The sequence below is a fragment of the Diadema antillarum genome, unplaced genomic scaffold (genome assembly GCF_040938485.1).
Source record: "Diadema antillarum isolate AM-2024a unplaced genomic scaffold, OU_Dant_1.0 scf00000004, whole genome shotgun sequence".
Classification (NCBI taxonomy): domain Eukaryota; kingdom Metazoa; phylum Echinodermata; class Echinoidea; order Diadematoida; family Diadematidae; genus Diadema; species Diadema antillarum.
The window spans coordinates 2,235,744-2,263,246 of NW_027270893.1; the positions used below are offsets into that span (position 1 = coordinate 2,235,744).

At 39.1% G+C, this 27,503-nt stretch overlaps 1 protein-coding gene across 1 annotated transcript in view; it reads right to left on the minus strand.

Moving 5' to 3' along the window:
- The window catches only part of LOC139711412 (sushi domain-containing protein 2-like), a 78,420-nt gene that overhangs the window by 35,619 nt on the left and 15,298 nt on the right, over positions 1–27,503 (minus strand). The window contains exons 4-16 of the mRNA XM_071623327.1: positions 22,037–22,173; positions 21,268–21,364; positions 19,928–20,065; positions 18,544–18,709; positions 17,226–17,489; positions 15,937–16,074; positions 13,213–13,372; positions 11,257–11,404; positions 10,637–10,800; positions 3,832–4,097; positions 2,775–2,927; positions 2,109–2,264; positions 1,030–1,175 (exon numbers count right to left, since the gene is read on the minus strand). Coding sequence (XP_071479428.1) covers positions 1,030–1,175; positions 2,109–2,264; positions 2,775–2,927; positions 3,832–4,097; positions 10,637–10,800; positions 11,257–11,404; positions 13,213–13,372; positions 15,937–16,074; positions 17,226–17,489; positions 18,544–18,709; positions 19,928–20,065; positions 21,268–21,364; positions 22,037–22,173 — 2,133 coding nt within the window. The remainder of the gene's footprint in view (positions 1–1,029; positions 1,176–2,108; positions 2,265–2,774; positions 2,928–3,831; positions 4,098–10,636; positions 10,801–11,256; positions 11,405–13,212; positions 13,373–15,936; positions 16,075–17,225; positions 17,490–18,543; positions 18,710–19,927; positions 20,066–21,267; positions 21,365–22,036; positions 22,174–27,503) is intronic.

Below are 27,503 nucleotides of genomic sequence, written 5' to 3' on the forward strand. Positions count from 1 at the left end.
TTTTTACACTCGTATTTCTTAGCCCCGGACTTTCCAAACCACATGAATATTCATGATTACGCTGTGCACTGTACACGTACACGCACGCACCGGCAGCACTTGATTACCTCGTTTCTGATTTTTCTGATTGGTCAGTGGGGGTCGGACTTCGTCTCCGTCGCTTAGCCCCGGATTTTTCGTTCTGTTTACACTCACTTGCTTGGCACCGCAATTGCGGTGCTAACCCTGCTATTTTGCAGGGCCAGATAGTACCAGACTATCGGTGGGGCTAGCCCACTTTGGCAAAAACGAGTGTAAACAGAAAGTGGGCTAAGGATAGTCCCGTACCAACGATGGGGCTAAGTCCCCCCCCCCCCCCCTTAGCCCCACCGTTGGTATGGGACTAAGCAAAAATTTACAAGTGTAAAAAGCCCTATAGAGGATTTCTGGGCACTGGCTGAAGCCAAACAAGCATGATACGTGTACTTTATCATAGCCCCCCACCCCCATGCCCCACTTCGGCTGATTCAGCACTCCACGGGTACATTGACTAGTTCTAATAATGTGATCCTCTTTACCCAAGGTAGCCACTTCATTGGGGACGGTGGTCTGCCGGAGGGCTCTGCCATTGTTATTACTCCAGCGATGCCAGCTTCATATCTACATATCTGAGTAGACAGGGACATTTTATTTAAAGAAATCAAACTTGTCCAAGGACGTAAAATCTTGGTTGGTCAAGGATTCGAACTCGGATCCTCCGATCTCGAGTCTGGATTCGAATCCACCATGCAGTAGGAGGCAAAGAGCTCGATGCAATGGGGAGATTTTGTGAGAGTGGATTGGGAGGTGGGTGAGCGGAAGGGGCGGGACAGTTAACCCGTTTAGGACGGTTTGATTTGGCTACAACACGCATTTCCCATAGACACCTGCCCGAGCATACTTGGGACTCGCCCTCAACGGAGAGGAGCAAGTTGGGAGCGGAAGGAGGGAAGGGGGGGGGGTCAAGGAAGGGGGTGGTTGATGAGATTTCCAGTCAGCGATCTCCTTCACCTTGAACTCATCTGGGATGATGACCTGCACGAACATGCCTTCGGCGGTGCCGTTGATCACGACGCCGATCTTGGAGTCCTGGAAGGTGACCACCACCTGGGTAACGTTACCGCCCTCGTACTTCTTGGGGAAGGTGAGGTAGAAGCCTGGTTGTGGGCAAGGAGGAAGAGAGATAACTTAAGTTACGCTAATTCCATCGTATGTACTTTTTAAAATGTCATATGTGCTTTGTAAAATGAACAATGTCAGCTTTTTAGCTGCATGTTCTTGTTTTTTGAGAAATAAACCTCTACTGAATTGAATTGAATTGATTTGAATTGAGTAATTTAAATGGAGGGAGAGAATGAGAAAGAGAGAGAGAGAAAAATATAGAGAGAGATAGAGAAGAAAAAGAAAGGTGCTCATCACACTTGGTATCATCTTTCTTTCCTGTACTTCCCATGCAAACTGGTGTAAGTTTTGTAATGATTAATGTTGAGTTTTCTCTTTCCCATAAAAATCATGTCAATACAGCAGGATTAAGCAAGAAGTCCCTTGGATAAACTACATTATTCTGCTCTCCTCTAAGACTAAGCTTTGTTTGGGAGAATAAGATTTGAAATTGATATTTACCTCAAGACCTTTTCAAACTCTCGAACAAAACAGAACTAATCGCGGAGAAACTGATAAAATGACGACGGTCACGAAAGGTGGGAAATCAAGCACACTCTCAAATACCCAGGTTGTACATCAGAATTTAAAAGACACAAAATGTGTTCAAGCATCACACACCATTGATTGATTGATTGATTGATTGATTGATTGATTGATTGATTGATCGATCGATCGATCGATCGATTGACAGACTTATTAAATTGATTGATTGAGTGATCGATCGCCCGGTCTATTGAATGATTGATTGATTGATTGATTGATTGATTGATTGATTGATTGATTGATTGAATAATTGAATAATTGAATGATTGACTGATTGGTCCATTGATTGATTTCTCGATTAATTGACTGATTGATTGACTGGTTGATTTACTAATTGACTGGTCGATTGATTTATTGATTGTTACGCACAAGGAAGTCCTTACCATCGTACCGGAGCCTGGTCTGAGTATCGATCTTCAAGTATTCCCACTGGTAGACCACCTGTAGGACGGTCTTGGAACTATGCTGGATCTCAATGTTGTTCCCGTCCTCCTCCTTCATCACAATGGACGTCAGTCTGGTGGCTCGGACAATGTCTCCTGTTGACCGAAAAAAAAATGGGATGGTGCAAGTGTTTCCGCTAGTTATTACTTCCTATTTGGCTTCCTTTAATTCTTTGTTCCTTTCTTTTAATATTCCACTCAGTCGATTTTATTTATTGTCCTCAGACAGTTGCATTTTTCTCAGGCAGTATAAATAGTAGTAACAAACGATTGAATCCACATAATGATAGTATTGTGATATCGAATCTGTGATCGAATGGTTTATAGTCTGTTCCGATAGTACAGCAACATCATTTATAAGTGTAGATAAAAATGCATGAAAATTATTACTTGAATCATTGAAGTTAAACAAAAGAAAAGACAATAAAACATACCAATTTCTGAAGCAGTAATGCAACATTTTAAGAACTAAAAGTGCGCTAGATGCTTAAAGGCAGAAAAAAAAAACAGCAGCAGATTTACACAAACACACACAAAGAGACACAAACAAACATACAAACACACACATACTCAAAATGACGCTATAGCAACACTAACAAAACATACCTTCCCAGTTCGGCATCTGCTCGGTTCGGCCCTGCATCACGAAGCGGTTCTGGGCATCGTTAGTGGACTGCATGAGAATATACTCGCCCTTGCCGTTGAACGTGTACTCCACACCGTCAAAAGTGACGATGTGAGGGTCTCCGAATATGACGGCTGCAAAGGATTGAATTAATCACAGTGTTAACAAGAGGAAAAAAGGAAGAGGTGTTGATACAAATTGATAACAGCATTATTGAAGTGTTAATACGGGGCATTGAGTCTAGCCAAGGATGTTTAAGAGATTTAGTATATTCCCTTTGACTCCATATTGGATACCGCCACTCAAAAATATCTGAAGTTATATGTGCCAAACTGGAGATGTCCCACAGATAGGAAGACAATTGATTCATGGGTCATTTCCATAAAGACTAGTCACTCTGTAAGGAAGGTAAGATGTAGTTACTTTTGGCGTTCATTCTCATAAAATGCTAGCGGTAAATACTTGTACTGGCTTAAAGACACGGGTGTGTGCGGATAGAAATTGCGCGAAGATCGATAAAATAGAAATAAGAATTACTCGACCTTATATGCCTTTACACTAAAATGACAGATCAATTAATAAAGAATGTTCTTGAAGATCATAGATTATCAGTTTCATTTGTTGGAAGTGATCGGTAAAATTAGAAATCGGCTTTCCAGCAAGCAAACTGTTTAAAATACGTTTACAGCATAGAACTCAGACATAAATTTGGTCACGTATTTCTGGACGGGAGTTACTTTTGCTCAATTATGTTTATCATTAGGTAATCTTTCATTTCATTTGATAAATAATCAAGCAAAATATAGCCAACATTACGTTATCGTTCAAAATTGATTTTGAGATTGCTGAGTAAGACTGCGTCATCTACCCCGATAATCAAAAGCACATAATGCACGTGTAAAATTGTTTTGTTCTTCCAAATGACATGAATGAAACTGACCATGCTAACAGCTATTTGACTAATTACAGACAGCTGGAACTCCAGCTCTTGACCCTCCTTGGTCCAACATTGGAAAGTCCGTGATCGGTGAGACTCACCCACGCGCGGAACCCCGTACCAGCGGCAGTCTCTGGTGGGCCGATACTGTTGGTAGTATTCGCACAGGTCTCCAATGATGCAGCAGGTATAGTAGGGGATGATGTCGTTCAGCCAGGTCGACATCTGTGGGACCGTTCCGGGGCTGTTGTAAGGCGGAACGCCGTTGGTGGTGGTGCGGTGCGAGAAACTACCGTAGTAGCTGTCGCCGGAGTAGACCAAGTTCTCCTCGTAGTCATAGCAACAGACGGAATCGGCTTTCTGCGGACTGTAATAAACATGATGGCGATTGCACTATGGCTGATTCGTTTCTTTTTTTAATCAATTGTGTCACCCTACATACAAATGTATTTCACACCCTTAAAAAATGGTTTAACGTTGCACCTTGCAAATGTCACACTGAGAGCACTTTTATGGGTGCATCTTTGTTCCTTTCATACCCATGTCACAATGGGATCTCCTTTAAATAAGGATGCAACTTTGCACCTGTCTGGTCTGAAAGGTGCAAAGTTGCACCGTAAAGGTGCTCCCAGTGTTGCTTTGGTCTGTCAACTTTAAAAGGTGCAAAGTTGAACCTATTTTTCTTAGTGTGTAAGATCCTTAACCATAACTAGGCCGTATCGCAATCGCAAAAAGCTATCGCCGCGACGTTTCATGAAGTTTAATTTTTTTCTTTCGAGTCTCCCGCATCTTTTGACACCAAATTTGCGACGCCAGGGCGCGCGTTTCCAAAGTCACGCATAAATAAGGATTTTTTTTTTTAATTTTATTTCATTGTTCCATATTCCACATTTCAACAAATACACAAAACATAAACATCACAATACAAAAGCATGGATGAATTGTCAAGTAGGCCTACAGCTTATAAGACAATAAAACATGTGAAATATGAGGAATCTACATAGAAGCATTGCTTGTAGGGTGTAGATTCCCAGATGCGGATGTGAGATTATTTCTTAGTTGGTATATAGAAAGGAATGATAATTTGTGAGTTGGTGCAATTTAAACGTCGAAAAGTAAAAAAAAAACAAAACAAAAAAAGAAAAAGAAAAAGAAAACAATGTCCGCGGCACAAGACTTCTTGAGAGTTGCGTGATCACCCGAGCGAGGTACAAGTCAGATGCAGTGTGTAGCAGAGATACCAAGTGTACAAAGGAAGTTCAGGAGATAATGCATAAATCACGAGCGAGGCACATGTTACACAATCAATAATGTCAGTAATGTGAAGTATGAACAGAGAATGTCGAGGTGGATTGAAGAATAGCTATAAATATGAATTCAGAAAAAGTAGCTTGTGTTTATGCTTATATGAATAAAGAGACTGAGATTGGATTATTTCTCTATCCAACTCATTCCAAAATTTTGGTCCTGTAGTGGTTATTGTTTTTAAAGCAGATACGGTCCGTACATGAGAAAGATGAAAAGAATCTTTTTGTCTAGTAGGGTAAGAATGAACTTCAGTATTTTTGACAAACATCGAAGAAAATACATCAGGGAGACCACCTAGGTTTAATTGATACATATATGACCCGATATTGAAATGATATAAATCCTGGATCTTAAGTGTTCTACTGGAAAAGAATAAGACATTAGTGTGTTCCAGAAATGTGGCGAAGTTAATTATCCGTATTGCTCTTTTCTGTATCAATAATAAAGAATTGAGTCTAGTTGTTTCCCCATGCCAGGATTCCATAACCTATATAAGGCAAAAAAAAAAGGAATAGAATACAAGGAATGCAGAACATGTTTAGGAAAATGTTGTTTTAACTTATACATAACACTTACATTTTTTGATAGTAATTTACGCAAAGAATCAACATGAACTTTCCATGTCAACTTACAATCAATATAAAGACCAAAGAATTGTACATAATCCACCTGGTTCAATTCCACGTTGTTTACGGCCAACTTGCCCGGTAAAATATTGATTATATTCAATTCAATTCATTTCAATTCAAACTTTATTTCATTTTTCGAAAAGAACACAAACATTTCACTTTCATTGGTAACTGAGAATAAGGTTACATATAATCAAAACAAAGTAAAATTGAAAAGAGAACATAATTGTGGAACCTTGGGGTAACAAATAATGTTGTAATGAAAATTGACTGAAGTGATATAGACGATATAACATTACACAAAATATCGAAAAATGGAGGGACCCACTAAAAAGGCAATGCTTGTAGAATGTGGGCCCCTCAGGTACAGAATGTCAATAGAAAATGAACTGATGCAAAAAGGGAAAAAAAGGTTGGGAATAAAGTCAGACTAAAAAAAAAGTCTGGAAGCCCAATAAGAAGACAGAGTAACGGACAGACACACATACACAGGCGAATGAACATAAAACGAGACTGAGACGACAAAACTTATGAAAGGGGACTTAAATACAAGACAGAACGAGACAAGGTTGACGTAATAGGAAGACAGTACAGCGGACAGGAAGGAAAAACAGATCCAGCGATCCTCGACAGAACTATATCGAAAAAATAATGGGATGCGAGGAAGGGATACATAAATATGGAATAATAGAGAGAAATAGATGCGGAAGTAATACAAGTGGAATCTACTCAGTAAGAGTCTCAGGACAACATGGACGAGAAAATATGTGAGAGTATATTATTGGTAATCAAAATTCTTCGGAAAAAATTAAAATGAGCCAACAGGCTGATTCGCTTCTGTAGGAACATAACATTGCAATAAAAACAACTTTAATCTCCTTTTAAATGAAAATATAGAAGGTGAATTTCTTATGTCATTATTCAGAAAATTCCAATATGTTGGGCCAGTATAAATATTGCTAAAGACCATAAATTTTGTCTCGGTCAAATTCAGTCACAATTATTTATTAGCCTGAATCCACTTAGATACTGATTTTAATTCAGTATTAATGGTATTCAGTAAAACATGAGGGTTTCGACTTGAATAAAAAATGCTGGTGTCATCGGCAAAAAGTAAAAAAATAAAACAGAGAGGACGAACTGCGAAAGTCATTCATATAAAGGATAAACAATAAAGGACCTAAAAGGGATCCTTGCGGTACCCCACAAGTTATAGGCTGTGAACTGGACACATGGCCATAAATACATGCATATCAGACCAAAAATTGCTCAAAAACGTGAATTCGTGTACAATTTCAATGCAAACTGTGCATACAGGCAAATTTCATAAAAACATGATTATTTGGAGGCTTTATTGGTTAAAATCAATGAATAACATATTTTCTTGTTCGGAGCGATGTCGCGGACAAATTTCATCGAATAAACAATGAAAAACAAAAAGTCGGAAAAACAAGAGAAAATACATAAGAAATTAAAAAAAAAAACAATAAAAAACCTAAGAATTGTTTCTGATATCACAATTTTTTTAATAACATTTACTAAGGACACTAAAAAGAATATTTACACTCAAACTGTGCCTGTTTTGAGCTGTATTTAGTGATTTATACCAACATCCAATTCATGCATCATTATGCATAAATTAGCATAATTTAGCATGAATGATAACTTTATGAAAAATTAACTTCACGTTATTTTAGATTACATCATAGGCAATGTGTGTGCCAATTTTTGTCGCGATCGAGATCTGGAGGGGGGCCTGGGAGGCCCACCCCCCCCCCCCCCCTCTATCAACTGCCTAAATAGCCCGGCCTAGTTTATAGGGTTAACGGCTAATCTACAGTTTTCACCAAACATGTCGGATAAAAGGAACGAGTAGGATTTGAACCTGGATGAAAATATTTCCTCATCTAACGCTCTCTGTTTTTTCCCGGCCAATATGTTCCTTTCTTTCCACCCTGACAAAATAATCATTATTTATCGATTTCAATTGAGGTAGTTCTTTAATATGTGACACTGCACCACAAAACCAACAAAAAGTCGCCAGACATGGATTTTTAGTTAGGGACAGATTATGAAAGAGCAGACTGTAAGCTTTGCATGATGTATAACTCAATTCAAGTGGACTCCCCTAACCTATCTAAATACTGGAAAGAAAGCACACACTCTGGAAAAGTGTGAACTGAGAAAAGAGGCTTTGAAGTACATGGACTATTCAAGCGCCAAGCCGTGCTAGCCGTGCAGTGAAAGGGACAAAACACAGGATGTAAACCACCAGAGCAACAACAATGAAGTGATTATCAGATTAAGCTGAAATTGAGTATATTTTTTCCACACATTATGTTCATGATTAATGCCAACTTTCAAAGCAGTACCTTTATCCTTTCACAAGTTATTAGACTTGAAAATAAAGAGTGTGCAAAGGATTTAAGAAAGGAAAAGGGGCCTCTAAGACATACCTGATCATTCTACTCTCCTCCAAAAAAGGGTCGCTGCACTGTAGCGACCAGTTTGCATGTCATTTCGTCTCCGGATTTGATATTTGTTTTTCACGTATTTTGTGATCTTGTGGAGTATTTGTGCTGGTGTGAGATGAACTTTTTAGATTTGAACACATCAAAAACTAAAGAGATGATTATTGATTTCAGAAATCGCAAATCCATGGAATCAAGCAGTCGCCCAGTGAATATGAACGGGCAGAACATTGAGATTGTACACTCTTACAAGTACCTAGGCACTGTAATCAATGACAATCTGAAATGGGAAGACAATTGTAGGGAGTTGTACAAGAAAGGTCAGCAGAGATTGTATTTTCTTCGCAAATTGAACTCTTTTCATGTCGATTGCTCCATCATGAACTTATTCTATAAAGCTGTCATAGAGAGTATTCTTGTACATGACTGTGTGGTTTGGTTCACCGCATGCCGAAAGGTAGATCTCTCTTTGATCAAAAAGATTGTCAGACAGGCGGAGAAGATTCTAGGGGTACAACTACATTTTGAAGATCTTTGTAGGAGTAAAATTGTTGAAAAGGCCAAATCAATCATGGATAATGGGCTTCATCCTCTTAATGATAATTATGTAGTGCTGAGGTCAGGGAACAGGCTGAGATCGCTTCGATGTAGAACAAGTAGGTTCCTGGACTCCTTTGTGCCGAGCTCGATTAGAATGTTGAACGGAGGGACATTTCTCAGATTGTAATATCTTGTTTGTGTTGAGTTTTGTGTTATGATCAAATCTGTATTATTTCAAATATCAGATATATGTATATCATTATTGTGTATGAGTGGATGAAGCCGTGTTTATAAATATTGCCCCAAGGTTGGTTTGTTTGCTCGTATGTTTTAAATTCAGTGTATATTTTGTCATTCGACAAAGATTTTATAGGGCAAGTTCTGGGCTATTTGGTCAAAGGCCAAAGGTTAAAGTCAAGTGAAAATATTAATTAAGGAGTATATAGAATGATTATGACCGTGGTGTGATGTATATATATATTTCTTTTGTCAAAAAACACATAGATCCATATTTTTGTACCTTCACATACATGCACACACACACACACACGCACACACACACACACACGCGCGCATGTATCCTCGAAGATTTTTAGACAATCATTATTTACATATAAACATGCATTCATTTGTATTGTTTATATTTCCTATACAGTTATTATCAATTGACACATATCTATACACCCGCATATATTATATGCACACCACATCCAATACAATGTTGACTCGTACAGATTAATACTTCTTTAATGTTATATATCTATGATAATGATGGTGATATTGTATCGCTGTATATCTTTTGTATGTCTATCATGTCTATGTATCTATGCTACAATGTATGTGTGTGCTTTGTATAATATGTATAATGTATTGATGTAACCGGATATGCATTCAAACATACCAACTATCAATTGACACATATTATCTATACACCCGTATATATCAATTATGCACACCACATCCAATACAATGTTGACCTATACAGATTAATATTTCTTGATGTTATATATATATGACAATGATAGTGATATTGTATTGATGTATATCTTTTGTATGTCTATCATGTCTATGTATCTATGTTACAACGCATACGTGTGTTTTGTATATGTATGTAACCGGATATGCATGCAAACAAAACAAATTTCCAGAAACGGACAATAAAATTGAATTGAATTGAATTGAATTGAAATTGAATTGAAAAAAAAAAACTGATGAAAACACACTTTCAAATTCATGTTATGATCCCAAACTAAAGAATAGTGTAGACGAAGGATAGCTCTTTCAGAAAATATGAAAAAACTCAAGATTGACTCGATTGACCCATTTCACCTTTTTTGAGTCCTCTCGTAAAATCAATGGGTGCGACTTTTTGTTCGTCTTGTGATGCACGGTCACATATACTCCCGAGTTTATTTCTGCAGGACCGCAGTCAGTTTGCACTCATAACCTCTATCAGTATCTAATACAGCATCTTAAGATAACATTGGAAACCTCTTAGAAAAAGGAAGGGAGGTATATTATGCGACTCTTCTACCAGTAAACCCTACCCCCTCCCCTCTCCGCCCACCCCTCCCTCCCTCCCCTCACATGTACGGGACATTGCTGCTTTCGATGAAAGTGCGGTCAGTGGTGAATGTTGCTCTTTGATTTACGTTAAACATAAGGGACGGAAGAGGGGGTAATATTACCAAGGGGTGATTGAGATGTGAGAAAATGAGAGAGTGAGAAAGAGAGAAACAGAGAGAGACGGAGTGGAGAAAGAGAGTTAATAAAAAGAGAGAGATAGGGAGTGATTCCATAAAGGCCTACAGAGTACTGAAGTCTTTTGTCAGTGCGTGTTATTATACCTTCGGTTGCAACCAGGGACGCGCACAAACAGGTGAGGTTGTTTACATCACACTTTGTTACTTCTATCACCCCCCTGCTAACGTCGAGCACCATTGTGGCCGGTGTCGTACCTGTTGATGATGTCGATGACGCAGTGCTTGATGCCCTCGCGCAAGTAGCAATAATCCTCGTCGTCGTCCTCCCCGGCCATCGTCATGTCGCACTTGTCCAGGGGTCGGAAGCGAGCTCGGTCCGCCATCGCTTGGCTCAAGTCGCAGGGACACGGATTCAAGTCCTGTTTGGTCATCACATGGACATACACTCTTAGGCAATGTATAAACAATTATTGCTTTCTCGAAGATCAAGAGACGCCCCATCAAAGAAATAACACCACGTTCCGGTTCACTAAAAAAACAAAAAAAAACAAAAACAAAAACAAAAACAAAAACATGCTCTAACAGTTGGGAGCAACAGCCAACGTGTTTTTATTACTGTTGCTGTTTTTGTTTAATTTCATGGCGTTTTCCATTCTGAGGGGATTATTTGAAACTTTAATTTCTGATTTATTCTCTTAACAGCTGTTTTGGTAATTCCTTAATAAACCGTGTTTAAATGACTATTTACTATTTTCCGCATTCCTCCCCCCCCCCCCCCCCCCCTCCCTTAGCCTTGATTCTACAGGCGGGCGATGTACTTCCCGTCCAGCTTCTAGCCAGTCCATCGACTGGCTCATTGCGAGACAGGAACTCACCTGGGTGTAATTCCAGACCGGTGCAGCTATTTGGTCCTCGTACCAATCCTCGCATCTTTGGTTTGCGTACACAGCGGGCGCCTTTTGGTACTTATCGTTCATCATGTAGCCCATGTAATGCACGTCACTCCAAAGCGCCACCTCATCTCTGTGAAGGGGGGGGGGGGGGGGGTGGGTGAGGGGGCGAGGGGAGTGGTGGTAAAGGATAAAAGGAAATTGTCAACATGTAATATAACATTCTCCCCCCCCCCCTCTTTATCTGTCTACCCATCTATCTTTCTTTCTATCTATCATTATTTCATTTCATTTCATTTTTATTTCATTTCCGGCCAAAGCATATAACAATAAATGACAATTGCATATAAACAAAATAAGTACAATGTAACTTTTACATATCCAAATGAAATTTAAATACACGTCATTTGTTTACATGAAACAATAAACATACTTTAGTTGAAGAAATACATGGACAACATGTGACTAAATCATAACATGGAAAAGGTCGGAAATGGAGGAGACTACTTTTATTATGATTATGATTATTATCATGATTATTATTTTTTATCATCATTATAAATACGTCTTTCTATCTATCTATCTATCTATACATACATACATAATATATCCACCTATTTATCTGTCTACTTATATCAATATGTTGCTTTGTTATTTAATCATGACTTTATTCAGGTATAAGACAATGTGTATGAAACATAATAGACGATACCATACGTATATACATGACCTCAGGTCCACAGTTTCATGCAAAATGAATGGCAGGTTAAAACAAACAAACTGTCAAGACTTGTGATATCAAAGCACAAAATACATCGGATACATCAATCCATAATCAGAAATCAGTATCTATAACCGATGATATTACGGTAATACAATAATAAAGGTAATATATTGGCTGGGCAATTGAAGCATTCTCGTCGAATATAATAGTCTTGATTATGTTGTATTATACAGTATATGTAATAATGTTGTGTTGTGTCATCGTGTTATGATATGTTATATTATATAATATATTGTGTATGTATGTTATAAATGTTTATCTATTTATAAAATTATGTTATATTATATTATGTTATATTATATTATATTATATTACGTTATATATTGTATCATGTTATATTATTATGTTGTGTTATATAATTATGTAGTAATATTACAACAGCTCAATCTCCGAACTCCTTCAAGAATAAATTAAATTCATTTTTATTGAAATTTTAAAACATCCAACCTAGTTATTTTCGTTTTATCATCTCATTCAAGTCATCATTCTTTTTTACATAAGTCCCCCTTATAATTATGTTCCTGTCAGTGTTCTGCATATATCTATGTGTCTTTTCTCTCTTTCTTCTGCGTTCTTACCAACATAATAATGTATTTAAAAAAAAAAATGTCTTGCATTATGTTCAATCCAGGTTGTATTCATAACTTATTTTACATTATGGAATCCAGATTGCTTGCGTCCATGATGGCGCGTGCTGTAGTTTTTTCCCCTTTTTCCTTTTTTTTTTTCTCTTTTTTTCCTTTTCTTTCTTTTTCCCTTTCCAATCATCTTGCTGTCAGTTGACATCGGTTCATTTTACTTTGTTTTGTATTGCTGTCTTTTTTTTTATTTTCTGAGGGTCCCATATCGTACAAGCTCTGCTTCTTTGTGCGACCCTCCACTTCCATCCTCATCCTTACAAGAGTAGTTGACTTGTATTTTACGTGTTATGAATATATTAACAAAGATGTAACTGCATTTGTTCATCTACTTCTAATTTTCATATGCACTTAGTCAAATTACATTCTAAAAGTATTACAAATATCCTGTACATATGCAATGTATATAATTTCCTTGTTTATTTGGTGGAAGTGAAAATAAATTTGAATCTTGCATCTTGAATCTTGTATTATACTGTCATAGTACAAATCTGTGAATTACAGCGTTTGCAATATTACCTTTTCCACTGCATTGTTATCCGGATGACACCAACAGCGTTCTCCTCTGTGATATTCCCATTGGCGCGTGGGATCCACTCGTAGCGTCCCGTGTTCGGCACGTTGGATTCAATGACCTCCGTCTCCTCCCAGCTGGGCGACCCGTCCGACTCCGTGTACGCTGTGCGAGGCACAGAGAAAAGAGAGAAAAGGAATTTTGCACATAAACTATGCTAATAAAACCCATGTACATTCCCTCTTTCTCATTCTCTTCTCTCAGTTGTGTGTGAGTGTGTGTGCACGCACGCTTGTCCAGGTGCACTTGCGTGCGTCGTGCGTGCAGTAAGTTTGTGTGAGTATACAAATGATGCACAGGGTAGAGTGCGTTAGTGTAGGGGTATAGTGCACTTGAGGGTATTTACAAGAGATTGTGAAACATGCACGAGGCGAAGCCGAGTGCATGTTGCACTACATTGTAAATACCCGAGAGTGAGCTATACGCCTCCACTAACGCCACGAAATAATCCTGTGCATCATTTGTTTTATAAAATGGGTCGAAAATTCGAAAACTGACAGCATTTTTCAGCGTTTTTCACGTACCTTTGTGGGTCAAGACGTCCGAAGATGTTCGTCCCAAACATTTACGCACGTCGCACTCGGAAATCCCGCACATACAGTATAAGTATGATGGGGGGTTGGGTTTCCGGACACTTAAGTTCCCGCATGAAAACTTACTTATTTTACATAGAATATGCACCCTTTACCTTAAAGACTTGAAATAGACTCCTCACATAGGCCTACTATAGTCAACATACTCTGAAAACGGCGTGAGAATTAACCTGCTAAATCGTTGGATTTGCCCTTCAAAGTGACTCCATGTATACGTCCGGTCCCACAACGCTTGGTCTACTGTACACTGTACGTATGATACGTACGCCACACATGTTATGCACAAGGGAAGGCCGGACTAGAAGTTGTTTACAGAATTGACAGCGCGTATGCATGCAATTCTCGCTATCGCCAATGACGTAAAAAGTACCCGGATGTTGATTTAAGCGTCATTTACGGTGCATTATGGGATAGTCCGGTAGCAAAGTCACTTCCGTTCGTACGCGCGTGATACGTGACTAATGCTATTTACACACACAACCGACTGTATTCTACGTGTACTTCCGGTTTTCTCGACTTGAATTACAGCTTTAATATGATTTGAAATTTCTCCATTCTTAAGAAATTGCTGTTAATACGACTTTTGGTTGTTGCTGCGAAGCTGCCATGTGTTGTTCGCACGACAATAAATGAAAAAAATCTGCAGAAATAGGACCCTTACTGGCATGCGAGACGTGACGTGGCCGCGTGGGTGAAGTTTGCGGGTGACTCCACAGCGCAGTACGTGCACGCGCGACTTACTAGTAGTGGTAGTATATGTACTCAGTAGTAGGCCTAGTGCCTACGTACATTGTACGTACTTACTTGGAAGAAGTTGCTTCGGAGACAGGATAAGTTCGAGATCACTGTTCGTTCCCGATTGTGTTCGCGACATTTCGACAGAGAACAAAAAAAAAAAAAAAAAAAAAAAAAAAAAAAGATGGGCATTCCATGACGATATACTGTATATCCAGGTGGGTGAATATTTTCCAGCATATTTTCAATGTATGCAGAGATGACTGATCTGTGATGTGCACATCGATCGCATGATCAAGCAGTACGCTACCGGTATGTGTTAGCTTATGCGCTGCGTGCAGAGTGGTGCATGCTAACTGCAAGGCCGGCCGGCCGCCGGAGGGGACTACAGTGTACGAGTATGACAGGCCTGGCCACTCGCTGGCTCGGGCGGTAAAGGGGCCTACTGTACTAGTACCCGTGGTCGGCGCTGCGCTATAGGTAAGGTACACGTACGCGCACGCTAGCGTTGTGCAAATTATGCTCCGTGCCGGAAGTGCCCTTGCTACCAAGTGTACTACATCTTGACGAAAAAGCCACATCCGGGTTCTTTTTACGTCATTGGCGATAGCGAGAATTCAAAGGAGCCGCCGCGCGCACAGACGATCGGCAATAGGATTTAACACGCAGTGCAATGGGACTGAGTAACGAAAGCACAGGTGACTCATTTCAGCGCTTCCTATTGGCTACATTCTTGAACCCATTTTATAATGTAACTTACTGTGTTTGACTTTTTTTTTTCTGGGGACCTTCTCTCACAAGCATGTGCTTCTACATAGGTTCCCACTGCACACAATTTTATTCATCCATCATGAAGGCAACGTATTTGAGTTTGATTTCAATTGATTTTGTGTCATGTATATGATGTAATGGTCTTTGTGTACTGAACTTATAATTCATGTGTTACTTTGATACTCTACATCGTCAAGGATGTATGTTGCAAATATAAGAATGTATAATTTGTGTGGAAACTTAATAGATTCTCTTTTCTATCAAAGTGCTTAACAATGTGATGTGAAACTGTGCACTTTGTATTTTGTATAATTTCATAGATGTATTAGTTTTCTTTGATGGAAATAAAGTATAATTGAATGGAATGAATTGAATAATTAACGGTTTTTCAATTGTTCGTGTATTAATACAAATTTCGCGTATGTATCATTTTTTTCCTGATGTTTGATTACTTTTGGATGACAGAAAAATCAAATTGTGTTAAGTCAAAAGTGAAATTACTGTTCTATCATATCAAGTGCTAGGAAAGAAATGGTTCTTGAAATATGTGATAAATGGCGAATAACTCACTTAATACATCTATGTTAATCATGGTATAGTTGATCAGGCTCGGATCCCACTCGATAGCTACGGGACGGTCGGCGAACAGCCATGACTCGCTCTGGGGACTGATTCGCTTGATCGTCGGCGGGACGTCATCAATGTCGACTTCGTTGCCCAGATGGAAAGGAACAGATGAAAGAATTGTTAAAAGATGACGTAGTATGACGTAAAAAATACCCTTGCGAACAATATTGCAATGGCAGTGTGTAGGCTGACAGGTTAATTAAAAAGATAAACTCCCGCCTTCGCTGAAGAAAGAGAACATGCATAACACTACTGTTTTCCCGTGAGTTACAAGTTCCTTCTGCAATAGTTTGAATTTAAGATTCGTCATGAGAACAGTCGTTCTGTACTTGATTTTTTGACTGATATCATTGACTTTATAATCGGTGAAAGCAGCAATAATGCTAAAGATCATAACAATCATGACCACTTGATAATGACTATTATGCTGAATGTGATGCTATCAATCACCATAATCGTTATCGTTGTCATCATCTTCATCATCATCAATGCCATAATGTTACTTTCTGAAAAGGTCAAGTTACTAAGCAAACATTTACTTTTCTACGTTTAAAAAGGCCTTGTTTGATGGACTAGTTCAGATTTGGACGTCAGCAGATTATATCTTTCAGGAGTGTCTAGTCCTGGGGCCCGTTTCATAAAACTTGCTATTGGTGACAACTGCCACATTTCTATGACAAATTTGCTCTCAGCCAATCAGATGCAAGCTTGTCACATCTCTGACAACTTGTCACTGATGACAAGTTTTATGAAATGGGCCCCTGACCAGAGTCCTGAGACGAAGATGTCCACTTGCTATGACTGCTCTTAAAGGGACGGTATCTGATGGATATGGGGCTTCAGATTTCAAACTTTCCGTGAGATAATGAGTGATGAGAAACATCTTCTGAAATAGAGCATACTTTTTCTCAAAGGAACTCAAAATTTATTTGATGAATCTTGGTTTTGACATGGCTCTGAGATATCCAAAAACAAATAGGTCCTAATAAAAAAAAATGACCTACCATTCATTGCAACTTAATCTTAATTGTTTTATATATATTTCAGCTATTTCAATCCAACTTTTGTCAAATAAGCATTGAATTCTTCTCTTTTATTGTATGCTCTTTGATATTTTGTACACATGGGTTTCTGATAAATTATCTCCTCAAAAATTACAATCTGAATCCACCGTCTCAACCAAAAACTATGTTACCCCTTTAAGACTAGCGGAATTGTCTCGCGCGACTCACCTACGTCGAATGTGCCCGTGTAAAGGAACGTGATCGCCTCATTGTTCGACACGTAAATCTCCACACAGCCGATCTGGTAAAAGGTGGGGACAACGCACCACGCCTCCTGCGCACTCATGTAGGTGCAGTTGGTGATCGTGATGGGGTTCTCCTCGGGGCCGAACCGGAGCCAGATCTCCTCCTCGAACTTGAAGCAAGGTCCCTGGATGAACAGGTACTGGTGGCCGAGCATGGAGTCAAATCGAGGGAAGGTTTTCACCTGACCTATTTATATTTGTCAATGTGAAAAATGAGCAAAGGAAATATGACTCTATCTACAGGAATTCGAATCCGAGATCTTTGGACTGCTAGACCACGTAGACGAAGCTGTTAACATTTAGGGGAGAAAAGTGGCGAAGTGAACGAAAAAAGAAAGAAAGAAAGAAAAGAAAACTCCAACAAATGAGGTCGCCCTGTTTTGATTCTTTACGACCTTCATGCAAAACTGTATTTACCAAAATCACCTACCGCCGCATGTATAATTCAGATCAGCCAGTTCACTTTAGTTCGGTTCCCTTCAGTTCAGATGATGATCTAAAATTATGAATCTGTCACATACGTCTATGGAACTTTGGAAGGTGTATGCAAATCTTTGCGGGTTACGTCACAAAAAAAAAAAAAAAAACCATAAAACAACACTGAGTTCTGAGCTCACGAGGGTCTCTACGCCGCCGTACCTTGACGGTGCCGATACAATGAAGCCTATAGGTAACTGCAAGAAAGGAAAAGAGGTCTGATGAAGTCTTTATACGTGTCTGTTCCACATCCACAGTAGGAATTGTATCTTGAAGTTGACCATAAGTTATAGTCAAGGTAGATTTCCCAGTGCAGTGGTACCTTGATTAAAATATATCTACTCAAATGTGCAAGTAGCTACTGGTTGTGTAAGAAAGGGATTATTGAGTAGAGGGGTGAAGGATGAGGTGTGAGTTTTCTTCAATTTGTGTCTCTCTACAAATGGATTATGTAAGATCGCAACTGCTGATCTATAATTTTAACAAACATGTCGGGAAAAAAGAATTACTGGACTCGAACCTGTCATCTACTGCTTTCCGGGCAGCGACACTATACCAGCTCCTCGTTACCGGCTGTGACACGATGAACTTGGAACAAATGCCCAAGCTACGACATTCCGACATTTACGACAATAGAAATCGGGTTTGATTGGTTTCATGTCAATGTAGCTAAGGGCAACTCTGAGGAGAACATAAACCCTCTCCCACCCTGGTGATAGATGGTGACGTAATGTCGTAGCCGCAATCAACGCCAAACGTCTTACCTGCCGTCGTGCAGCCTCCATCATCGATGCTCACGGAGCTGACATGGTAGAGCCAAACACCTGTTATCTCGATGTTGGACTCGGTGACGAGCTGACCGAGCCTGTTGCCGTCACGCGAATAGAAGTTCGTCCTCGCCTTCGAGCCATCTCCGGCGTTGAAGCCGACCTGTATGTTTTGAAGGGTTGACGATTCTGTCAGTATTGCTGAGCCTGAGAAATTCTTAAGTCTGTCTTAAGAATGTCTTAAGTCTACTCTTACTATGAAGCGTAAAGTGTCAGATGTTTTAATGAACTGATGTGTTAGCTGCAACCACATGTGTTAATTAAGATATAAGCTAGGATACCACGGCTTTAGACGTTGTGCTTTGAATTGCACATATGGTTTCTCATACTATTTTTGCCGTTGTTCCTGGCGTATAACAAGAACGAAACGTCTCATATTGTACTAATTATATTCTTGTTTGTTTGTTTGTTCGTTTTCCATTTGAGAAGATGGCTGGATAGCCCTTATTCAGCTATGTTAAGCTGGTCTTCCATGGGGTCCAGTTGAATGTGAGGTGGGGCCACTTCACCGGGTTAAACACCCTGCTCTCTGCGATGAATAAATGAAGCGGGATCTTTAACGTGCATGAGTTGTGACTCTCTCACACACGGGACCTCCATTTTATGTCCTATCCGAGGGACTTAATGTATTGCTAAAGCATAATGGGTCTAAGGAGGTAGTTATGCAATCACTGAATATCCAATAAACACGTTTTTTTTTTGTGAAAGCCACTTGCGAAGTGATAACATAGCCTCAAATGATTTACGCGTGTGGCTGCATGCGAATAACATCAGCACTCAATGAAAACATGAATCTATACAGTTCCTTCAATTTTCTTATGTTAGGACTGATCTGGAAGAAACGTGCAGCATTTGCCTATCTGATTGTAGTTTTTCAGTAACTATTGATAATCTTTGATAAAGTTCAAGGACAAGAACAAGGACAACATATTTAGTCCCGATGGAAAGAACTTAGTGTGAAATGCATTATCAGAAGCTGGAACGTTTTGATAGTTTGAAAACAGTGACCCACAGTGCGCACATATTGTATTCACAGAGTTGACGTTATATGTGAAGACTGTGGGACGCTGTGTTCCTTCCAGCAAAGGTTGGGTCAGTAGGGTCTTGGATTAATATCCCAGGGACTTCCATGCTCCCTAATCGACTCTGTGCAAATGAGCCACTTTAATAATTGACCATGTCCTGCAGAACCATTGACTGTAAATCTGAGATGGCCGATCCAGGTTTATTTGTCCAAAAAAATTCAAACCTATCCGCAAAGGGCTTCTCAAGCTTCCCGCACTCTGTGCGCTGGTAATTTTCTCTTCGGTCTGCCCCTTACCTGGGCCGGAGTTCCTCCGACGCCGGTTTCTGGCAGTCCGTTACTCTCAGTACCAGTGGTCCACTCCAACAGGTCGTAGATGAACAGGACAAACGTCTCGAATTCATCGGTTGCTATGACACACTGGAAACTGTTTTTCTGTTAGCAGTAAAAACGAAAGTGACGTTCGACTTGTGGAGGTAACTGTCGTATAGAAAACAAGGCTCTCGACTTTTAACCCTTTCTGTTCCGGGGACTTTGGACAGTGCTTTGTACAACGCTTTGGGGTTTGGGGTCAAAATCACTCGTAATCTTGCCTTCAGGTATCTTCAAAACCTTGTCTCTCTTCGCGTCTCCTCTTCTGCTAGACCCCTCGGTTCATCTTCCTCTCTCCAATTACTTCATGGCCCACTTACAAAAACTCGTTATGGTGACCGAGCCTTCTCTTCCATTGCCCCCACCCTTTGGAGTAAACTCACTCTTTATATTCAGAATGCCTCATCTATTCAATCATTGAAAATCCTTCACAAACATGTCAAAACTCATCTATTTAACCAGGCGCACACAGTCAGTAGATTGTATCACTGAATCACATGCAATTTTTTTCTTCTTCTCTCGTGACTGTCGTTTTGGATTTGCATTGTGCTAATGTTATTGTGTTTCCTAGTCTTTTTTTATATAAATTGTACCAGAGGGCTTAGAAACACCAGTATAAAGCGCCATATCAATACAAAATATTATTATTATTATTATTATCATTATTATTATTATTATTACTACTACTATCATTATCATTATCATCATCATCATCATCACTATCATTAAAGCACTCAGAGGTTTACACAGGATATCTTGGGTTTGATTATGGCAGTTAGAAACACGGGTGATGCAAAAGAAGTTTTGCCAACAAGTTTGGCCCAGAAAACCTCTCTCGACCGGAATGAACAAACAAAAATCCAGATGGGACCTACAGGCCAAATTTTACTGGTGAGGTCTTTTGGAAAGAAGAAGTGTACACAACAAGGGCTACTCTAGGTGACAAAATGCCGTTTGTTGTTACTATTTTGTAAGCGTGCTATCATATTCGATGAAAGTTTCGTAACCTCTATTCATGATTATCACCTTCAGCGTTACTACCATAAATAAAACATAACCCTTTAACATGTTCACTTTACTTGTCCATACAATCACGAGCATGCAGGATTTTCGAAACCAGAACTACTGGTAAGAGTTTCTGGTAAGCATTTCTAGCGACCGACTTGCGTTACCACCAAAATTGTTTTATCGTCTTCGTTAATGCTGCTGGCCGTGTGTGTCACATCTCCACGTCACACCAAAGGGGAAAGGCCAGAAGAACTCACCGGATTTGTCTGGCCAGTGTCACCGTAGAATCCCACCTCCAACCACGTGGCGATGACGAGTACTTTTGGCATGAAATCTCGGAACTCGACAAATCCCCTAGACAATTTAAGATAAAAAGAGTAGTCGGAGTACCAGAGTTCGAATCCCGTCAAGTGACTACGTCGTTGGACAAGATGTTTATTATCAACGTCCCTCTAACCCAAATGTATAATGGGCTCCTGCGCCAACGTTACGGTGATAATAATGACAGAGCCCACTAGTGGAGTAGTGGTAACACTGTAGAGGCTGTCCTTGATGAAAGTAATCATATAATTTTCTTATAAGTTCTTGTTTTATTGTTATCATATACTATTATTGTTATCATTGTTATTGGCATCATTATTACAATTATTATTATTTCTACTTTTATTATCATCATTATTAGTAGTAGTAGTAGTAGTAGTAGTGGTGGTGGTGGTAGTAGTTATAGTAATATTATCATCATTGCCTAGATTGCCCATGACAAATTAGTGCATGTGGGTCTTGTTCCCATTTCAGATATTCGTAGCTTCATTTTGGTACGCTGCTTCTTTTTACAACCCCAGTTTACTAAACCCATTTTTTGCATTTTGTCCACATACGGTTTTAACCGTATAGTATTCTAAACACTCGGTGACACTTGATTTTATTTTGATAAAGTCTCATTCACCCATATAATGCATACATATCCAATTTGATTTCGATTTTGCCGCCTTTTTTTCTTTGGATGTTCTTGAAAGAGATACATACTTGTGAATTTCTCCCGCCGCCCGCTCGAGGAGATGTTCTTCCGTCGTCTGTCGATAATAGACGTACCCTCTCTCAGTCATATCCACGTTGGCCCAGTATGGCGCGATTAGGATCCGTTCAAGCGGATTGTTCGGATCCTGGAAAACGAGGAGACATCAATGCAACCATCAAAGACTTTCCCTCCAGGAACCCAAGTCCCTTTGATCCTTCCTGAGGGTATTTAAGCCGGATTTTCACCTCAATTGGTCATTCCCTTGAAAACGGCGAGAACATGCTTTAATACCTAAACGTCGGGAATGGGTAGGCCCTTTTCAGGGCCACTCACATACCTTAAAAAGAATACGTGGTGCACCGTGAAGCCTTCTACCACCCAACGTTCTACCACCACGGAAGCCTTCAATGATTTCATCAATGCAACCATGTTTACCTTTTTTTATGGGTTAATTATATAGGCTTGTCAGGTCGGCTCAAACGAATAGTTATATCAAAAGTTTCATTACTGGTCAGACTGGCAGAGCGTCATTTCCAAATATTTTTCAGCAAGTCCATTATTAGATAAAGCAAAGTGAAACCTAACGTGCAATGAGACCGAAATATTTTTGTAGTGCTGATTAAAAATATCCCATATTTACTTACAATTTCCTTTACTTTTTTAGCAGTTTTGACGCCGAGTTCAGTTAAAGGACACATACAGATAAACACACACCAAGCTTAAATCGCTGGAATTTCTCATTTTTTTGCTGGCTTTGTGACCCTAATGTGGTGAACATCTCTGTGTAAGGGAATGAAGAACACTCGCTGCTGCACATAAGGCTGGTTTGCTGTGGAAATGAAACAGAAAAGGAAAGAAATGGAGAGAAAATCCGATGACGGAGAGAATCCATCCTCTGAAAATCGACATAGCGAGAGACTGTCCGCCCGGCACGGGGACGCCCCCGGCCGAATTAGCACTGAGAACAGCAATGGTTCTTCCCTCAACGCAGCTGGTCAACCAACCATCAAGGCGAACAATGATAGCAGCAAAGCCATTGAAACTGACCATGAGCATACAATGGCCATCAGGGACCACATAAAAGAGGTAATCACCCCTGAGCCAATTCTCAACAAGCTCGTCACCCTCATAGCCGACGCCATCATGGATCGAGTTTCGCAAAACATCTACCAGGCTCTCAACCACGATATCGCTGCGAAAGAGAACGAAGTGTCTGCACTCAAGAAAAAGGTGAAGGACCTGGAGAAGTCCCTTGCTGATGTGCAAAACATTCAGGAGGAGCAGGAACAGTACAGTAGGCGAGAGTCCCTCAGGATCTACGGAATACCTGAAAAGCAAAATGAGAAAACAGATGAAGTAGTTCGTGGTGTCGTGAAGGAGCACCTTGACATTGAACTTGGCCTGTCAGATATTTCACGGAGTCACAGGATCACAACGAAGTCGAGACCGGGAGCGAGATCTACTGAAGGGCCAAAACCACTCATTGTCAAGTTCAGCACGTACAACACCAAGCGAGCAGTGTTCGACGCCAAGGCCAGACTTCGTGGTACAAGGATCTTCATCCAAGAAGACCTGACTCAACATCGACGGGAACTGATCAACGCTGCCAAGCAGAAATCAACAGTGAAGAGAGTTTGGACAAACGATGGAAAAATCACAGTGTTGCTGTCTCTCCCTGGATCACACGACAGAAAGATCACCATCAGAAACTCCAGAGATATTGAGAGACTGGAATGATTCGAGGTGAGAATCAACATTACTCAAAAGAGCAAGGAAAATAGACAGGATGGGACTAAGCTATCCATGCATACTCTGTAAGAAAATGGTCAGAAATAATCAAAATGCACTTCTTTGTGTTAAATGTCGTGAATGGTGTCACTTAGACTGTTGTGGTGAAAGTAATGACGTCTTTCAAAGTGATATAGATTGGATATGTACTCGATGCTACTTAGCAGAATTACCAGGATATGATGATATGAAATCAAAGGACCCTGAAATACAAAGTGATATTGACATCTCAAAAACAAAAGAGAGATCGTTGACTGTCGAATCACAACTTCAATCTGTAAGAGCTGAAAAAGGCTTGAAATTATCTCATTTGAATTGTTTGTCCCTGACTAAAAATATTGATGAAATACGTAAAATTGTAGATTTGTCTGATATTGATGTGATGACTCTAAGTGAGACACATTTGAATGAAGAGATACTTAATGCAGAAATTGATATTGATTTATATGATGTGATTAGAAAAGATAGAAATCGCATGGGTGGAGGAACTGCAATATATATAAAAAATGCGATTCGTTATAATGTAAGGCCAGATTTATGTGATGAATCTTTGGAAATGATTGCAGTTGAGGTTAAACCATTGAATGTAAAATCAATTGTTGTTATTGTGTGGTACAGACCACCGAACGCTAATGCACGAGTGTTTGATTTGTTTGAATCTGTACTTCATAAACTGGACGATCTGCAACAGGATTATATCATACTAGGTGATCTGAATTGTAACATGCTTACAGGTCATCAGTCCTGGCAAAGTAAGCATCTGAAAGAGTTGACTGAAGCTTTTGGATTAACCCAAGTTGTATCTTCACCTACACGAGTTACTGTTGGTACTTCTAGTTTGGTTGATGTTATATTGGTTAATAACCTGGATAAAGTTGGAAGAGTAGATGTGAATCCAGTCTCATTAAGTGATCATTATATGGTTTTCTGTACATGGGGTAAACAAAAAATGTGTAAAGAACACTCACATAGATTTAAAGTTAGCAGAAATACTAAAAAAGTAGATATTGTTAAATATGCAGAAGATATAAGTAAATTGCGCTGGGACTGTGTATATAATGCCACTGATGTTAGTACTGCGTACTCTGCTTTTGAAAGAGAACTCTTGAAAGTAATAGACCATAATGCTCCACTGAAACGTAAACGTATTAAGAAAAAGGAATCCCCATGGATTACTGATCATGTGCTACAACTCATCAGAGATCGTAATATGTTGAAACGCAAAGCTGGACTGACTAACGAAAAAGACGACTGGGATCGATATAAAAAGGCAAGAAATTGTGTAACAGCTGAAATACGTAAAGCGAAAAGAGATTTTATTACCAATACTATTAAGGCAAGTAACGGTCAATCCAGTGATGTATGGCAATCGCTAAGTTATGTGATGCCTAAGAAACAAAGTCATGAAAGAATAGATGAAATTGAACGAGATGGTGTCCGATACTATGGGAAAAAAGCCCTGGCTGAAAACTTCAACGATTACTTCGCGGAAATTGGAAAAACACTTCAGAATAGTATCACTAAGAACGGCGTTGATTATGTTGATCTTGACAACGACCTGTCCGATCATTGTAATGAGTCATGTTTATCATCATTTAAAGACATAGTAGAGCATGAAACTCTTGAACTAATTATGGAGATGTCAGTGAAAAAAAGCTTGTGGAAACGATGATATCCCAATGTCGCTCATCAAACCGGTTGCTCATTTAATTGTTAAACCTCTTACACATATACTGAATATGTCAATTAAACAAGCCTCTGTTCCAGATGAACTGAAAGTTTCTAAAATTACACCTGTCTTTAAAGGTGGGAATAAAATGGTGATTGGAAATTATAGACCAATCAGCATTTTACCTGTTTTTGCCAAGATTTTTGAAAAGATAATATTTACTCAACTATATGATTATTTGACCAGTCATCATCTTCTCTGCGACCAACAGTCTGGTTTTCGCCCTAATAATTCGACTTCCACTGCACTGTTAAAAGTAACAGAGGAATGGCTAGACAAGCTCGATAGAGGTAATCTAGTTGGGGTAGTAACATTGGACCTGAAAAAGGCTTTCGACACTGTTGACCACAAGGTATTGTTATCCAAACTGAAAAGACTGGGTGTCACCGGTAATGCACTGAAATGGGTAGAACACTATTTGTTCAGTCGCGTTCAATATACTGTTGTGAATGGTGTAAAATCCCCCATGAGAGTTATTGAGTGTGGCGTTCCACAAGGGAGCACCTTAGGTCCTCTGTTGTTTGTTATATATGTCAACGACCTGGCGGAATGCCTTAATGAATGTAAGGTGTCTCTGTATGCTGACGACACCTATACACTGCACATAAGAATGCTGAATCTATGGCTGATACTCTCAACAAGGATTTGGAAGCAGTAAATCACTGGCTTAAAGAGAATAAACTTGTACTTAATGTAAATAAATGTGAATGTTTATTGCTTGGTACCAAAAAACGACTAAAAAGTGTAAAGCATTTTAACGTGCATATTGAATCATATGAAATTAAACGAGTAACACATATTATATATCTTGGCGTTATTATTGATGAACATCTAAATTGGGAACAGCATATTAGAAAAATATCAAAGGAAATAATAAGTAGAATATATTTATTGAAACGGATACGACCTTATATAACACAACAGACAGCACTGATATATTATAAGAGTATTGTACAAGGAAGATTTGACTACTGTGATGTAGTGTGGTCAAATTGCAGTAAAATGATGATTTATAAATTGCAAAGATTACAAAATCGGGCACTGCGTACCGTTCTGAAGGTTAATTGGAGGTTTTCAACACAATTGATATATGATCAGTTAAGTATTTCTACTATTAAAATAAGACAGAAATATAGAATGTTACATGCAATGTATAAAATTGCTCATGGGGTTTACCCCCAAAGTCTGTGTGAGTTGTTTTCATTTAAATATACAAATCATTTTTTCAGATGTAATATGTTAAAATTTGAGTTATGTAGATTTTCAACCAATTTCAAACGTAGGAGTTTACAGTACAGGGGATGTAAAGTGTGGAATGATCTCCCAGATAATATCAAGATTATGAGTTTTAATAATTTCAGGTCTTATTTGAAACAGCAGCAGTTCTAGTTTGATATCCACTGCATTATATATCATATTACATCATATCAATTATCATAACGTTTCCTATTATGTTACGCGATGAGTACTATTGACATTTGTTTCTCTTGTCAATGTCTGTATCTTTTTTATTCATATGCTGTTATATGTAGATATACCTTTCCTTTTCTTCGTGATTTTTTTCTCTTTTTTGTTCTTATTTCAATCATCGCTATATATTACGCTGTTACTGAATCTATGTTTCGTTCTGTTATAATGTATACATGCACGGACTTGCAGAATAACAGCCGATGGCTGAGCAAGTTTCCTTTTTATTACCGTGTTGAAATAAAATGAAAATGAAATGAAATGAAATGACACACACACACACACACACACACACACACACACATCGACGAAACAGATTAGCACACATTTACAAATACCTAATAGACCTAGTGTAACGAAGTGAAGGTGTCACAATCTTTTATAAATAGCTTGGTTTAAAAACAGGGGGAGCATGGAGAACAACAATAGTGTTCTCTTACCGGCCAGACAAGATTGTTTAGAATGAGTTTCCATGGCGATAAAATGTTACT